Consider the following 16,508-nt stretch of genomic DNA (forward strand, 5'->3'; position numbering starts at 1 on the left):
TTCATGTATCGGTGCTCCTAAAGTTGTAAAAAGTGCTTAAGTAACATATGGATCATTGAATTATTTGATCACCGCTGGTTTGGTGTAAGGGCCTTTACCGAAAATTATCGATAACTTATCGACGAAATACCAAAAACACACTAACGATAGCGCGCACTCAAGATAATTTTCCACCTCTAAATTAACTGAGGATAAAAACATTGGGAAGACCTTAGAACTTTGGATGCTTACTGGGGTAAAACTCGCATTGAAACAACTATATATGGAGGAATATGCCGCTCTTCGAATTGCGTTCATAAATTTGTTCATGCTCTCCATAAAATGTGTTTTGTATGCATTAAAGTTAATCTTCTAAACTTTATTTTACATATTGTATATTATTTAAAGCATGTAACGCGTGTTTTTAAAGAGCTTGAGAACTTAAGATAGTAATACAAAACAGAACATAAATATTTTTGGAATTACTTCTTTTTAATTATAATCTGGTAGATAATTTCATGGCATTTATTTTTTGAATATGGTATATTATTTCTGGCTTAAGAACGCCATAGCTACGATATAATACAATGAATCTGGCCATATGGCATCAATGGTGGCTTGAATGTTGCAAAAAATTGTTTGTTAAGCGCACTGAATGGCAAGTGGCGCTGTCTTGTTTGTACCGAATGTTGTCGATGCTTAGCTGATTAATTTAGGTCTACAAGGTGACGTCCAAAATAAACAAGACTGAACTAAAATAGAAATGACAGAAGCTTTGTTCTGATAACTTCGAGTTTATTTATTCAAAATAGTTCCCCCTGGTCTCGATTCACTATTTTGCGCGATCTAAAAGCTCTTCGAAAGAGTGTTTCAGGTCATTGATCGGAATGTCCCTCAGGATGTCGGTACAAGCCTTTTGGATGGTCTCTACGGACCCAAAACGTTTTCCTTTCATGGCCAAATGCAATTCACCGAGTAGATCACAGGTTCGAAGTCACAGGGAGCCATATCAGGTGATTGATGATTAAAACTGAATCAGTCACAAGAGAGGATCGATGAGATGGTGCATTATCATGCAATAAACGCCAGCTTCCTCCTTCGCGGTATTCAGGACGAATTCGCCCTTTGGGCTTCAAAAAGCCAAGATAGTGAATTGTATTGACAGTTTGGCCCGTGAGGATGAACTCCTTGTGGGCAATTCCCTTGGAATCGTAAAAAGAAATGAGCATCGACTTGGTTTTTTACTTCTCCAAACGTGAGTTTTTGGGTGGTGACTCGTCTGGGGCCTTCCATTCGGCACTTTGACGCTTAGTTTAAGGTTCATGTTGGAAAAACGTTTCATCACCAGTTACAATGTTGTAAAGGAAGTTCTCGTCTTAATGAGGCCTTTCGAATGTTGAATTCTAAGCAATTTTTGGTCCTCAGTTAACTTGTGCGGAATGAAACGTGCACAGACCTTTCGTAAGCCCAACTGATCAGTTAACATGCGATAAATCGATGTTTTGGAGATATTCAACTCCGACTCCATGAATTTCAACAATGATTTCGGTTAATTTTTAATAAATTTACGAACAATTTTGATGGAGTTTTTGGTGACTACTGATTTTGGGCGGCCCATATGTTCATTGTCATTTATGTCCTCATAACCATATCTGAAACGTGTAAACCACTCCTGAGCTCTGGCACGAGATAGACAATCATCGTCATAAACTTTTTCCATCAATTCAAATGTTTCGGTAAACGTTTTACCGATTTTAAAACAAACATACTGACACTTTAGACGCAATAACTTCGTTTCCACTAAACCGAATGTCGTCAAGCTTTCACTGGTGACAGTCCAGCATGCTTGACTGCGCTTTGTATGTGTTAGTGCAGTCGGGTGGCGTCGTGACACACGTATTTGTTGTCGGCTACACCTACGATACTTGATGAAAATCAAAAAATTTTGATATTTTCGTTTGACGCTTACTTTTTTGATCGTGTCGGAGTCTGATGGACAAAACAGCAGTGTTGTATTTAGCATTGAGGTTAGTATTTAGTGTGCGGTTGCCCAATAGTATATTACTCGTAAACACCTACATATACTAAAAATAAGCACAATCCGTATGAAACATGTACATAAATAAGCAAAAAATTTAAAAATTTATATGTAAATGACATTATTTAAAACTGATATACATAAGTAATTTAATAATAATGAAGTTATGAACCCGAAAAACATAAGTTATAATTAAAATCATGACTTATTGCGATTTTTTAATATAATATAACACAGAAAGTGGGTAACAAAAAAATTTTCAAACAACGAACAGAATAAGTTAAAGCAGATCCTTTAATTTTTGTAAAATATCCCAAACTCAAATTTAATTCCCTTACTTACGCTTTTCAGCCATAGAATAATTACGTATATACAAATTGACATAAATAAAAATTCATCATCCGATGACGACATATTTACTTCTAAATACAACTGTGGATTGATCGCTTTTTGTTTTGAACGTCACCGGGCAAACGATAAGCACCCGACACGCACACATATAAAGTGCTGGACAAGCAATGCTGGACTGTCACCAGGGGCTATAACTCATTAAAAAGATGGCGCCATCAAAAACTTTTTTATGACACCAGTCTTGTTTATTTTGGATTTCACCTTATATCTTTTTTAAAGTAAAACTCCACAATTTTGAAGCGTTGTTCTGGCGTTAAACGATTCATAATGACTTGCCAAACCTTCCTAATAAGAAAAATCAAAACATAGTTTGCCATTCTCAGCTGCTAAGCCATAGTTATCAATATCGATAGTTATCATGCAGCTAAAAAACACCCTGTATAAGAATAAAATACAATTGACATGTTCCAAGACTACTTATATACATATTTGTCTGATCGAAATGAAATGATTACATAAAGCGATCCCGTTAACAGACAAAAGTTCAAAAGTGGTACGCTGTACTTATTTCGCAGAGTGTATATTTGTATCAAATTGTTGTATGTAAGTATTATAAGTGCCTGTGCAAAGTCTTTGAGTTTCAAAGTGACACTTCATTTTATAGAAAGAAGGACTAACAAGAGCAATAATTATTTAGTATTACAACAAACGACTACATATACACATTAAATCAGTAAATCATCGAAAAAAATCAGCAATACTCTTTATTTCTTTTTCTTGCTTAATATTATGAAATTATACAAAAACTAAACTTCATTGTACATTCGTGTGTTACACAATTAAAGCTTTTCAATTTCTTTAAAATGACCCTAAAGAATAAAGAAGAATCAACAACGAAAAAATGCATTAAAACAAATTGTACGAGTAGTATAACATTTTATTGTATCATACAAGTTGTCACTTTGTTAGTGAGAAATTAGGAACTGTGGTAAGAACTAATCTACGACAAAAACCCGGCAAAAACAGGTACTTATGTATGTAGAACCTAAGAATCATGCTTCAAAATTTGGCATTATTTCATATTTGTATATCACTATACATATATGCATGTATATATATATATATATGAATGTTTTTATGTATTAAATGTACGCATAAGTAATTGATAAAACACTTTTGACTGGGAAGAAGCGCACTAATTACGAGACAAGAACCCACAACATAATAAATGAAAGCTTTGAGTATGAAAAGAAAATCAAATATGTACTTGTATATGAAAATATAGTAGTTGTAAAATTATTGATTTTTGTTTTTATATTTTAGTATTTAAATAGATGACTTTGGTAGGAAGCAGTTTTATTGAATATACAAACTACACAATGGTTGGTATTGTTTTTCTTACGGTTTTTGTTGATTTTGAGCCAACAAGCAGTGATCATTACAAAAGAAAATGGTTAGATTTTGTATTAATTTATTTTGTTTTTGTTTTTATTTTTTTTGCTTTTGTTTGTTAAATAAACTGCATATACTTGAAAACTACATGACAAATTGAAAAATCTGTTTTCTCTTGCGCTACGAACAATTATGAGTTGAAGAAAAAACGAACTCACGAATACATAATTATCACGTTGTATGTGCTTTTCATGCATTTTCTTACGAGTATTATATTTATATGTACGAGTACACGAATATAGCAGGGTGGTGCGACAAGTATTTTAGTGGGTTGAAGTGTGATGATTACGAAGGAGTTATGTAAGCTGTGGTTGCTTTTGGGATTATGGATTCGGATAGACGAGTAATCCATTCAGGAGTTGAGGTCAACTGATGTCTAAGAAATTAGTTGTCTAGTAGTGTGTAGCATTTGGTTCGTTTTAGAAATAAATAACTCAAAATCGTAATTCAATATTTTACTAACTTTAATTTTTTTTTTTGTTTTTTTGCATAAATTTTTTTATATAATATATTATTTCCAATTTTTAATAAAAATATAGTAATCCAAATTTTTTTAAAGGAAATAAAATAAATTTAAAAATTAAAATTGATTTAATCCACCGTTGGACGCCCTTTTTAAAACCTTTTTTTTTGCATACATTCTTTATTATTTCCAATTTATAATAAAAATATAGTAATTCAAGTTTTATTCAAGGAAATAATTTAAATTTAAAAATTAAAATTAATTTAACCCTCCGTTGGACGCCCTTTTTAAAACCTTCGGTTGGCCACCTGGGTCTGGCCCTTTTTCGTAATGTTTGAAGATCCCTTTTCAAGGGGTTGGGGATAGTAAAAATTTTCAAAAAATGGGATTTTTTTTTAGGTATAACAACTTAAAAATATTGTGTGAAAATATGAAGCGAGCCCGACAAATACTTTTCGAGTCATTCAACAATTAACAAAGGGCGCTCGGGCGCTGCGGTAATCGATAGCAAAACTTTAAATGCTAAAACTCTAAACTTTTTTAAATTGGTGATCACTGTAATTTAAAAATCGCTTGGTAAATTCCAATAAAATTTATATTGCTTTTGAAAAACATAAAAATCTCGTGCCTGATCGAAGGATTTTTTTCAAAAATTTCGATTTTTTTAACAATTAATTGTCGGGTTTTTCTCGAAAATCTGAAAAATATTTCCTGAGGCAATATGAAAACAAAAAAAAGCTTCGATCAGGCACAAGATTATCTGTTAATAAAACTAATTTCTCTTGTCCGATTAATTTTAAATGAATCTTCATCTTGTGAGGATCACCGCAAGGGACTTCTGCGATAACTTTTACAATTTTTTTTTTTTTGAAATTTTGCTAAAGTCAAGTCGAAACATGACGCACTTATGCTATGTTTTTGTTTTTGTAAAATAAAGCGATTGACCAGCAAAAAAACAAAATTATTCAAAATCATCATTTTTCGGGCCTCTGACTACCCCTAACCCCTTAAAAGCTAATACCGTAAATCGATAGAAAATTAAATTTTAGGAAGCTACCTGGAAGCTCAAGTCGTTAGCTATAATAGAGATATGTTAATTTCAATTCAGAAATATGTTAAAAATTAAAATGCCAGTCTGGCCAGACCCGGCTGCCCAACTGAGGGTTAAGCTTGACTTTTACTAAAACAAATAATGACACGCTTTGTTACTTTTAAAGATTTAATAAACTTTTTACCATTTTAGCTAAGATAAGACGCAGAAATGATTATTTGAGAAATTGGAAATAATAAAGAAATGCGCCTTCTCTCAGTTCGTTTTTTGAAACAAATTTCAATAACTGTTTCGTAGCATTTTTATTAGTGTTACTAACACAAGTTCACGAAAGTTTTCAAATGTTGTTAATTGAATTGGTATTGAATTGTATTTTTTATTAAGCTAATGTAGGAACCAATGAATGGATGTGTGTATGTGTATGTGTGTCTGTGTGTGAAGGTGGAGAACGACTGTTTGTTGCTTTACTAGTTCTGTTTGATGGAAATTGTACGCACATATGCACGTATATATGTACATATATATTTATGTATGATTGTATGAGAAATAACGGTACAAGTGCCAATTTAACGTAAATTAAACAGAAAAAAATGTGTAAAGTAAATGAGAAGGTCGAACGCAAGGAGATTTTATTGCATAACGCTGGTGGTGGAGCTTATTTGTATAAGAAATGATAGAACACACGGAAATGAAACGTAATTATAATGAAAGTATTGATTTTTAATATATATATTTTTTTAATCATTTATCACACTTTCCATTTCCGTCTGATGTGATAGTTCGAGTAAGTTTTATAGACTTTTTTTAAATAATTCGATTGCGAAAGTTAACGGTTTTATTAATTACAAAATTCACCCTTTAACCTAAAGCATTTACTATTGAGGTAGGTATATTGGATTATTTGATCTGTATTTATAGGTTTTGTACATAACTTTGGTAATTTGGTTAGATTCGAGAGTGGATGGAAGTAGAGGTGGGGGTTGTAGTACAAGTGGATGTGGAGGTGATGCTATTGGTTAGGAGCGCTTTGGCGGGGATGTGGACGTCCGCTTGGATAAGGATTACGGGAGGTGGTAGTGTGCAGGACAATTTGGACTTTTTTAAAGGTTCTTTTTTATAAATTCATAAATTTTTTTATTTCTAAATTCATAATAATAATTTATATTTGGTTTTGTGTGTAATCGTTGATATATCGGAAACAAGACAATCTTACCCGAGTGCATTCCAATTGTCCATATTGTTGTCTTTATTGTTGTACCATTGTCCGCCATTGCATAGGGAGCCTCCATTGCTCCCCAAGGCGAAACCGCCGACACCACTGCCACCGCCGTTAGCGCCATTTCCGTTCCCATTGCCAATGCCTATGCGCGATTGGGTGTGCGCATGCGCGTGAGCATGTGCATGTAACTGCTGCTGCTGTTGTTGCTGTTGCAACATGTGACGCGAATGATGGTGCGGTGAGAAAAGCATCCGGCTGGGATGGTTGCGACTTGGTGCATTGCGCGAGAAGGGACGCCGCGTTGCGCCCGTGTGATTGGGATTCAACATAGCAGCAAAATAATACTCTAATAGCTGTGCTTGAGAGCCCGCCCTGCTTTCTTTATCGCCTACCAGCACCAATAAAATACTGAAGATGTTGGCTTTAATTTACTTGATGAAGTGTTGAAAAACTCCTCTGCGCGCCCGAAAGTAAGTAAGCACTTGAAGTTTGAATGTTGGTTGTTTGGTTGATTGGGTGGGTTTTTGGTTGGATCTCCACAAATTTCACTAGCTGGAAATAGTAAAAAGAATAAAATGGGTTGTACTTAGCAGAATTGCAACCTGTGTTGGTAGATATGTTCATAAGTATCCGCATATGTATATATGTATGTTGCGTGGCAATGTGTGACAAAGAAGTAGATCTACAAAGACGCTCAAATATTATCGTAACTGTTAAGGTGTCTCAATCATAAATAGAAAATTGAAATTGTATTTGGAGTTTTTGTTTTCAAATCAACGATACTTTCGCTATTATTATTCCCTTTGCGGCCGCCGTAGACGAATGGGTTTGCGCGTAACTACATTGCGGACTTGTCGAAGCCCAACGGTAGACATGCAGGTGTGAAACATCAAAGCACAGTGAAAGAGAAAAAGCTACTCACGAATACTCTCTGCCTGTCGCAGACGGCATGATGAAACAAACAGGCATTTCTTGTGAGATCATCTATTGCCAGTTAAAAGTAGATCTGCCGCAGATATGCAAACAAACAGAAGCGGAGTTAATGGGTTTGTATTGGCAGTGCATTCTGTTATTCGTGTGACTAATTAAATTAAAAAACAAAAAATTAGATTTTTTTTTGCATTTTCTTAAAGTATAATATCTTAAAAACATTGTAAGAAAATTTGAAGTGAGTCCGACAAATACTTTTCGACTTATTCAACAATTAACAAAGGGCGCTCGGGCGCTCCGGTAATCGATAGCTAAACTTTAAATGCGTTTTTCTCAAAATTATGTTTTTTGAAATGGTGATCCATGTTACTTAAAAACCGCTTGGTAGATTTCAATAAAATTTATACTGCTTTTGAAAAACATAAAAAACTCGTGCCTGATCGACGAATTTTTTCTTAAATTTCGATTTTTTTAAACAATTAATTGTCGGTTTTTTCTCGAAAATCTGAAAAATATCCTGAGACCGCCATATTGTTAATTTTGAAAAAACGCATCTATCAGGCACAAGATTATCTATTAATAAAACTAATTTGTGATGATTACCGCAAGGGGCTTCTGGAGAAACGGGCTCCACACCAACAGCGATAACGTTTACAATTATGAATTTCTTTTCTTTTTTTTTGAAATTTTGCTGAGGTCAAGTCGAAACATTATGTATTAATGCTATATTTTTATTTTTGTAAAATAAAACAATTAACTAACAAAAAAAAATTATTATAAATCATCATTTTTCCGGGCCTCTGACTACCCCTAACCCCTTAAAAAATTCAGTATACTCAATATGAGAAAACTTTGTTCGCGCGTTTCGCGAGCGTTTTGTTTTTTTGTTTTTTTGCTGTATGAGAACTATCGAGGCGGCCGCCGTAGCCGAATGGGTTGGTGCGTGATTACCATTCGGAATTCACAGAGAGAACGTTGGTTCGAGTCTCGGTGAAACACCAAAATTAAGAAAAATATTTTTCTAATAGAGGTCGCCCCTCGGCAGGCAATGGCAAACCTCCAAGTGTATTTCTGCCATGAAAAACCTCCTCATAAAAAAAATCTGCCGTTCGGAGTCGGCTTGAAACTGACGCAAACCACAAATAGGAGGAGGAGCTCGGCCAAACACCCAAAAAGGGTGTACGCGCCAATTATATATATATATATATGTATATGAGAACTATCGATGTCGATAACTGAAAACGGCAAACTAACTGTGAATATTTGGACATTTCTTGTCAGTAAGGTTTGGCAAGACATCACGACTCGTTTAACGACAGGCAACGCTTCTAAATCGTGAAAATTTACTATGAAAAAAAAAACAAAAATTTATATATATAAATCTGTTCGCGAAGTTCATAGAGCACTGGCGGCATCATCGGTCCTTACTTCTTTAGAAATGTTCTCATTTCTGCCGTTACGATGAATGGCGTGCGCCATCGAGTCATGCTAACTGAATTTTTTCTTTTCCAAAAATTAATCAGCTAAACATCGACAACAATTGGTTCCAACCAGATGGCGCAACTTGCCATTCAGCACACTTAAAAATCCATTTATTGCAAAGCCAATTTAGTGACAACCTTCCAGAAGTGGTCCTATTCCCTGGCCCCCTGGTTCGCGCGATTTAAGGCCTTTGGGTTACTTTTTATGGCGCTTTATTAAGTCATTGGTTTATGCGGACAAACCAGGAACCCTTAAAGTAATTTCAAGCAAATATTCAAGTCACCATTGACGCCATACGCTCAGATTTATTTGAAAAAGTAGTCAAAAATTGGACTGATCGAATGGGCCATTTAACACATAGTCGAGGCGGCCATATGTCAGGATATCATATTAAAAAATAAATGCCACGAAATTGTCGACTATATGATAATAAAAATAAATTCTTTCCAACAATATTTCTTTTTGTATTATCATTTTAAGCTATCAAGCTCTTAAAAAAACACCCGATGCATACATATGTACATTATCTAAAAATAGTAAGACTCATGTTAATCGCTTAAAACTCTTTGGGAAATCGATTTCTAAATTTATATTTTACAACAACAACATAAACTTCCAATTAAAATGCCATGCATAATATGAGTTTTTTTTTTTTTTTTTGGTTTTTATTTTTTACTCTTAACCCTTTACTCTAAGCACCAAATATGTTGAATAGTCTTACAAAAGGTACATTCGACATGTATAGTTGTGTATGTGTGTCTGAGGTCTACATATATGAGTATCATAAAATATCTTACCAAATTCCAAAACTATTCATGTAAAGGCATTTTGAAGAGGAAACGCGCAAAGGCAGTTGAAAAAGCGTGCAAATGCTAAATAAAATTAGGTACAATCACTCGATAACAGAAATATATATATATATAAATACGTATACATATGTATACGGTAAGTACGTGTAATTTAGCGGTAGGGGAAACGCCGTCAGGTGGCAAAACTGAGCACAAGGAGATAGGAGAAAGTGGGTTGTGTAAATAAAAGTGCGATAAAATTAGCAAAACAGAAATGTACAACCCACAAATGCATAAGTACATACACATATATGCATATATATATATAGTATTATACTATATACAAAAACTAAAAGCCATAGCGATGAATAACAAATACAGTTTTTTACGTTTATGCTCTTCAAATGGTTAAATGCATTTATTGTGTGCTTTTATTTTTATACGAACATTTTTATTGCGAATTTCTATGCAAATCAAATATAATTTTATTACAATATTCATAATAATGCAGGTACAAGAGTAAAATAGTACTAATAATATACAATTAGTGAATGCACAATTATTTTTGTTTTTGTATTCTTAATTAGTCATTAACACCTTCCCTGCCTTCCATGCCATTGTATATGAAGAGGTATCATTTCAAGGCCGTGTGTATCATTTTCGATGCATGGCGACCACTTTAAACGTCACATAAAACAATGTTAGCAGATATTTTAGGCAAAAACTTTTGAAATTCAAAAATTCAGCTTGGCGTACAAGTGCAAACGGCGCACGTGGCAGGGAACGTGTCAATAAAATACTTAAACCAAAAAATATGTTATTTAAAAAACATCACAGATATGAATTTTAAGGAATCAATTATGTATGTGTGTTCCGCTAGTAAGCATAAAAACACCTACAAATATACATATCAAATGAATTAATAAATATTGAAATATTGAGTTATAAAGTTGCATATAAGTATGTATGTATATGTAGGTATGTATGTATGTGCACGCACATTTAAAATTATTGCATTTTAAGATTTTGCGGCAAAGTTTTCGTCACTGTATATAATGAAATATTAAATTCACGAAAAGTTTAGCACGCACATACATACAATTAAGTACAAACAGTAGGCCATTTATCAAGTTATGCACATAAGTAAATAAATGTTTTACTATATTTAACAGCATATGTGAAAAAAACTATGTATTAGTACAAGTGGCAAAGACAACCAATATTTATATTTAAGTATTTATTTTTCACTGTACATTAAGTGCTAACAATCTGTTAAAGAAGTGTGCGGGAATGGCGAAAAGATAATGAACGTTCAAGGTAAGTTTATTGATTTGACACGGCAGTACTTCCTATAATAATCGACATTGAAGCTGAGGTGCGCTCTGTCCAATCAAAATGTTAAGAAAACAATTTAAACCGAACGTCTGACTAAAAATTAGCTAGGAGACCATTTGCAACGAATTGATGCAAAGAAACCTTTTGGAAGGCAAAAGAAGATGTTGCTGTATTTGGTGGTATTCGGAGTGAGGCATGCGGCATGAGCTGTGCTCTCATCGAGTCAAATCGAGCCATCGAGCCTAATTAGGATCTCGACTGTTAATAACCATTGTAGGCTGATGGAAAAAAGTCGATCAAACAGTGGTCAGAATTTGGCGGTTTTTCCATTGGGACAACGTCAGGGCTCACATACCTTTAAGGACGCACCAGAAGTATTGTGAAGAGAGGTTTTATCACATCTACTTCACATAAAACTGGCCTTAAGCAAGGCGCATTCATTAGAGGTAGATGGCACTAGTCCAGAAACAACGTTTCGTACATCAGAATGTCACAACAAAAGAAAGTAGAAAAGAAAAAGAAATGGACAACTACTTTGAACAGTCGGCATTAAGTTGGACCTAGAGCAAACGACGATAGTGCGAATGAAACGGCTTTTCGTTGTTGTTGTTGTTGTAGCAGTAATACAAGCCCTGCCAGTGTAGTGTATATTACCGGTCGTCTTCGTCTAACTCATCTAAAGGTAGGCCCAGGAAATATGCTATGTGGACAGGTTGGGTCCAGAGGGAGTGGGTTGTTAGATGAGTGGGTACGACTTTTCGTCATTTAATTTTGTGCTGGCATTTAATATACGCAGCGAAAGAATAAAAAAGAAATCAGCTGGTCTACTGATATTACCTTTAATAGATTCGCCTTGACCGCAAGAAAGGCTCGTGAAAATGGGTAAGTGAGGTCATAATGCCAATAAATAACGCCAATAAATGCCATTCGTTCCACTCAATTTTTGCAAACATTTTAAAATCATCGCGTTGATACAAAAAAACCCGTCGTTTTCCATTAATAGGCTCACTATTGTGAATAAGCTCATAAAAATCTTTAATTTTATCAATAAAATTTTATAATTATTTGATGTTACTAAATTTTCTATGAAAACTCCAAACTCTTTATTAGTTCATATGTATGTATGCATGTACATATGTCTGAGTTTATGTGTTGTAAATACGTTTTAAATATACATACGTACATATGTATGTCTGTACAAAATTATAATATAATAGAATAAGTTACAGTTTATCGTTGAAAGTGTAGCTAAAAATGCAAGTAAAATTTCTTATGCATATTTTTATATATACAAAATGCTTACATACTAATAGTTATTACGCACACACAAACGAGTATTAAGGAAAATTTGGTTTGCTAAGTGAAGAAAAGGAAAAAAGTTAAAAACATTATTTCGAACTGAGTAGTTCTCGTTGAGGGTATTCCATGTTTTTCTTTCACCATGAACGGAATTCAGTCTTATTCAAGGATTGGAAACATTTACATTCAAAAACAAATGTATTATAAAAATTTATTATTATTATTATTTTTTTTTGTTTGAGAAAAATGATGCTTTTTTTAATTATAAGTATGTAATACACAGTGGTGTAAAACTTAGACACTGAACATACTATATATCTCTGAAATAAATAATTGATGTGGGGTAATAATGTGTGAAAAAAAATGTACAAATACATTCTGTCAAAAAAGTACCAGGAATTGTTCAATAAGACGCATAATAATTGTTTAAACCTTCAAAATAGGCACCATTCGAAGCAATACACATAGCCAATAATTAGTCCCGTCTTCAAAGCACCTTTCAAATGCCTTTTAAGAGATCTTTCTCAGCTCCTTCAGCGAATTCTCCTTAATGGCCTCTATCGACTTAAGTTTTGGACGCAGTGGCAATTAAAGTTTTGGGAAAAAGTCACAGGGCGCTAAATCCGGTGGTTGTTCTATGATATTTGTCGAGTTTTTTATCAAAAAAGTGTTCACAATATGAGCTTTGTGAGACGGTGCATTATCAGGGTGCAAGATCCATGAGTTTTCTTTCCACAAATTGGGCCGTTTCCTACGCATATTCTCTTTCAAACGTCGCATAACTTTCAAATCATATTATTTATTTAACGTAAACCCTTTGGAACGAATTCCGAGTGCACATCACCAAGATAATCAAAGAAAACGAGTAGCATAACTTTCACTTTTGACCGACTCGACGTGGTTCTTTGGGTTTAGTCTCATGTGGATAGCGCCTGTTGAATGATTTCCATATCAAACTCATATACCCATGTCTCGTCACCTGTTATGATGCGCTGGATAAACGTTAGGTCCGAATTCACTTCACATTCAAGCATGTTCTTCCGATGAATTTTTTGCAAGAAATTGAACTCTCTTGGAACGAGTCGAGCAGCGACGCGTCTCATGCCCAATTGATGGTGTAAAATGTTGCGAATTGATTCGTGAGACACGCTAAGATCACAAGCTACCTCCTCCTCAAAAATGATGGTTTTCCAGCACCATTGCCTTGACTTTGTCGACGTTTTTATCCGTTGACGGCTTTAATGGGTGACCAGATCGGGGCAAATCTTCGACGACTTCTCGGCCCTCTGCAAAAGCCTTTTATCACGCGGCGACCCGTATTTTTGATAAAGCACACTCGCCATAGGCTTTCTGCAACTTTTTCAACGATTCGGCACACGAAATTCCGTTCAAAGCTCAAAATTTAAGACAAATTCTTTGTTCGATATTTTTATCCACAGTGAAAATCGCAGTGCACATCAGCGGTTGACTGATATAATTAAATGTAAAAAACAAGCTAATTGACAGATCTCGCTCAAACTCTGCGACACTACAGAGGACAATTTTACCAACATTCCAGCACAAAAAATTGAGATATATCTGTAACGCGCGCTTTTTGAATGAACCATTCCCGATATATTTTGACAGAATGTAATTTAAAATCTTTTTCGTATTTTATTGTTATGCAATAATTAAAATTATAAATTAATTTCACTATATAAAAAGTGTTTTCTGGCCATCTTAAGGTAGCACTCCCAGTTAACTTCCAAAACATCGCCCATAATTTCTACTTTTTTCACATTTTTTTCCAACTTTTTTTTATTTGAAGCTCAATAATCATGAAGAGAAATAGAAATTTTTAAAGCCTGTTTTTGTGATACAACTTGGGATGGGTGCCCCTTCACGTTGCGAAAATATTCTTTCAATAAATTATATTATTTACTTTTAAAATAAAAATAATTTTTAGATTTTACTTTAAATTTACTTCAAAGAATTACGAAAGGTTGGCCTCAAAATATAGTTCAGTCTTTTAAGTGTAAAGAAAATTTCATTAAAAAATTTGATTTCCCCTTCTTTTGAATAAGTGGTCAAAATTTTACTAGGTCTGTCGCAAAAGTTGCCAGATTAGTGCAAAAAACTCCAAAAAACTACGATCCAGAAGAATATCAAACGTCTTTTTTATTTGCGTTCCACGACAGTCGGTTGTTCTAAGTTACCGGAACGACCCGGGTTTACATCCGACCAAGGACTGTCACTCCATCAGCACTCCCCGTACATGTGTTGTTTATGCTGCTACAACAACAACCACTTCTTTACTTGCTTCTTGGAAATTTTGTGCAGGATCTCTTCAATGTCTGTATAATACTTTTCTTTCAGACCGAGTGCGATTTTCAGTCTAAAAGTCCATTATTAAAGTTGAAGGATATGTCGACGCATTATCGTGCATCAAACGCTCATTTCCATTTTCATCGTATTTCAGTTGTACACGACGAATTCGCGACAACAAGCGATACATAACACCGAGATTTTATTAATTTTTTTTTCTTTGTGCTCTCCTCTCGGGAGCATAGGGCCTCAACATGACTGGTATCGTTAATCTATTTGATTTCTGACAGGGTAGGTGATTAGCCTGCCGCTACCAGTCCTAAGTGGTGGAAATACCCACCTGTCGCTGCTTAGAAACAACGCCTCCTTTACTGCTTCCAGCGCCATCTGTGTTTCACATTTTTCTGCAGAAGGATCGCACAGATGGTTGAGCACTTCGCTAAATTTTGTGTGTCTGCGCTATTACCGCGGTTGCCCGCTTCTTCATTTTGGCGCCACTGATGCAATGTGTAACTGTGTGTTTTTCTTTGTTTTTGCTTGTTTTGGCATCCACAATGCAAATAATGCGCAGACTATTGTGTGGGAGTAAGGACGGAATGGATACGGTTTTTGGGTTGGAGCAATGACATTTTTTTTTAACAGGGAAAGTAGGTAAATTTGGAAAATCGCTGGACCGTGCTTTACGGGGGATTCGAACCCACAACCTCTGGGATGGCAGGTTAGCGTACTTACGCTAGCCCACCGAGGCCGCCGAGATAAAGCATAACACCGAGATAGAGATTAACCTCTTGGCCCATTTCCTTTTAATACAATGAAGTTTTCGGCTCCTTGCTTATGAGTTCACTCAGAACTTCAGGGTTATTTCTTTTTTTTTTCTTCACAACCGAATTTGGACGACCGGGACGATTGGCGTCTTTCAAAACTTCTCGATATTCTTTACATCGTTTAAACTGCTTAAAAATAAAGTTAGGTGATAAAAATTCATCCTCTTTTCGCATCATTTGATATTGTCTTCTACGCCGTTCCACTGACTTAAAAACCAAATTTAATGTTGGTAGGTTAGGTTAGGTTGACCTGGCTGGCTGAAAGCCATCACATAGACCTATTGGTCCTTAGTGTTCCCAGATGGAGCTAGAGAACTTTACGTTTCTTTGTAGTAGACGTTTGGTAATATGTCTGCGTCTTTTGCGTATCTAAGTAAACTCTGAAGCTCTATTCTTCTCATATTGTAAAGCTCCTAAGCATTTTCATCTGGTTCTAGCTAGCGCAGGGCAAGAACATAGAAGGTGTTCTAGCGTTTCCTTCTCTTCCAGTTCATTGCAAAATCTGCTGCTATCGTTGTTTCTAATTTATATCTTGTATGCGTGCGTCGCTACTAGCAAATAGTGGTAATGTTGGCAAATTTTTTCAAAATTTATTTTTCAGCCGATGGTTCAAAAGTGCTTTCATATTCGACTTAACTCTTTTGCATCACCGCTCGAAATGTGCGATGTAGTCAAAATACCTTGCGTCGGCAAGACTTTTACTATTCGTTCTAATGAAAAATAAAAATGTTACAGGATTACCAAAATTATTTATTTTCCTCAAACTTTAACAACAACAAAAAATTATTGCGGAATATAGTATGCCGTTCTTGGTGATAAGAGAGAGTTTTTGTGCGCGGATTATTCCATCCAACATCCTTGATGGATGTAGGAATAGATTAGTGAGATAAGAAGGCGCTCCTGTAGGATGGCGCACTAAACTACGAATATTCGGCTCACGCGTGAAGTCCGTATTGTTGTACGGAAGCGAAAGCTGGCTGGTCTCTAACACCA

At 34.9% G+C, this 16,508-nt stretch overlaps 1 protein-coding gene across 8 annotated transcripts in view; it reads right to left on the minus strand.

The window, feature by feature from the left end:
* LOC129253055 (uncharacterized protein DDB_G0283357) overlaps positions 1-16,508 on the minus strand; it is a 151,524-nt gene that overhangs the window by 33,648 nt on the left and 101,368 nt on the right. For all 8 annotated transcript variants that reach the window (XM_054891293.1, XM_054891290.1, XM_054891291.1 and 5 more), the window contains one exon: positions 6,548-7,105. In XM_054891293.1, the coding sequence (XP_054747268.1) occupies positions 6,548-6,882 (335 nt within the window). In that variant the 5' untranslated portion in view covers positions 6,883-7,105. The remainder of the gene's footprint in view (positions 1-6,547; positions 7,106-16,508) is intronic.

Source organism: Anastrepha obliqua, chromosome 1 (genome assembly GCF_027943255.1).
Source record: "Anastrepha obliqua isolate idAnaObli1 chromosome 1, idAnaObli1_1.0, whole genome shotgun sequence".
NCBI lineage: Eukaryota > Metazoa > Arthropoda > Insecta > Diptera > Tephritidae > Anastrepha > Anastrepha obliqua.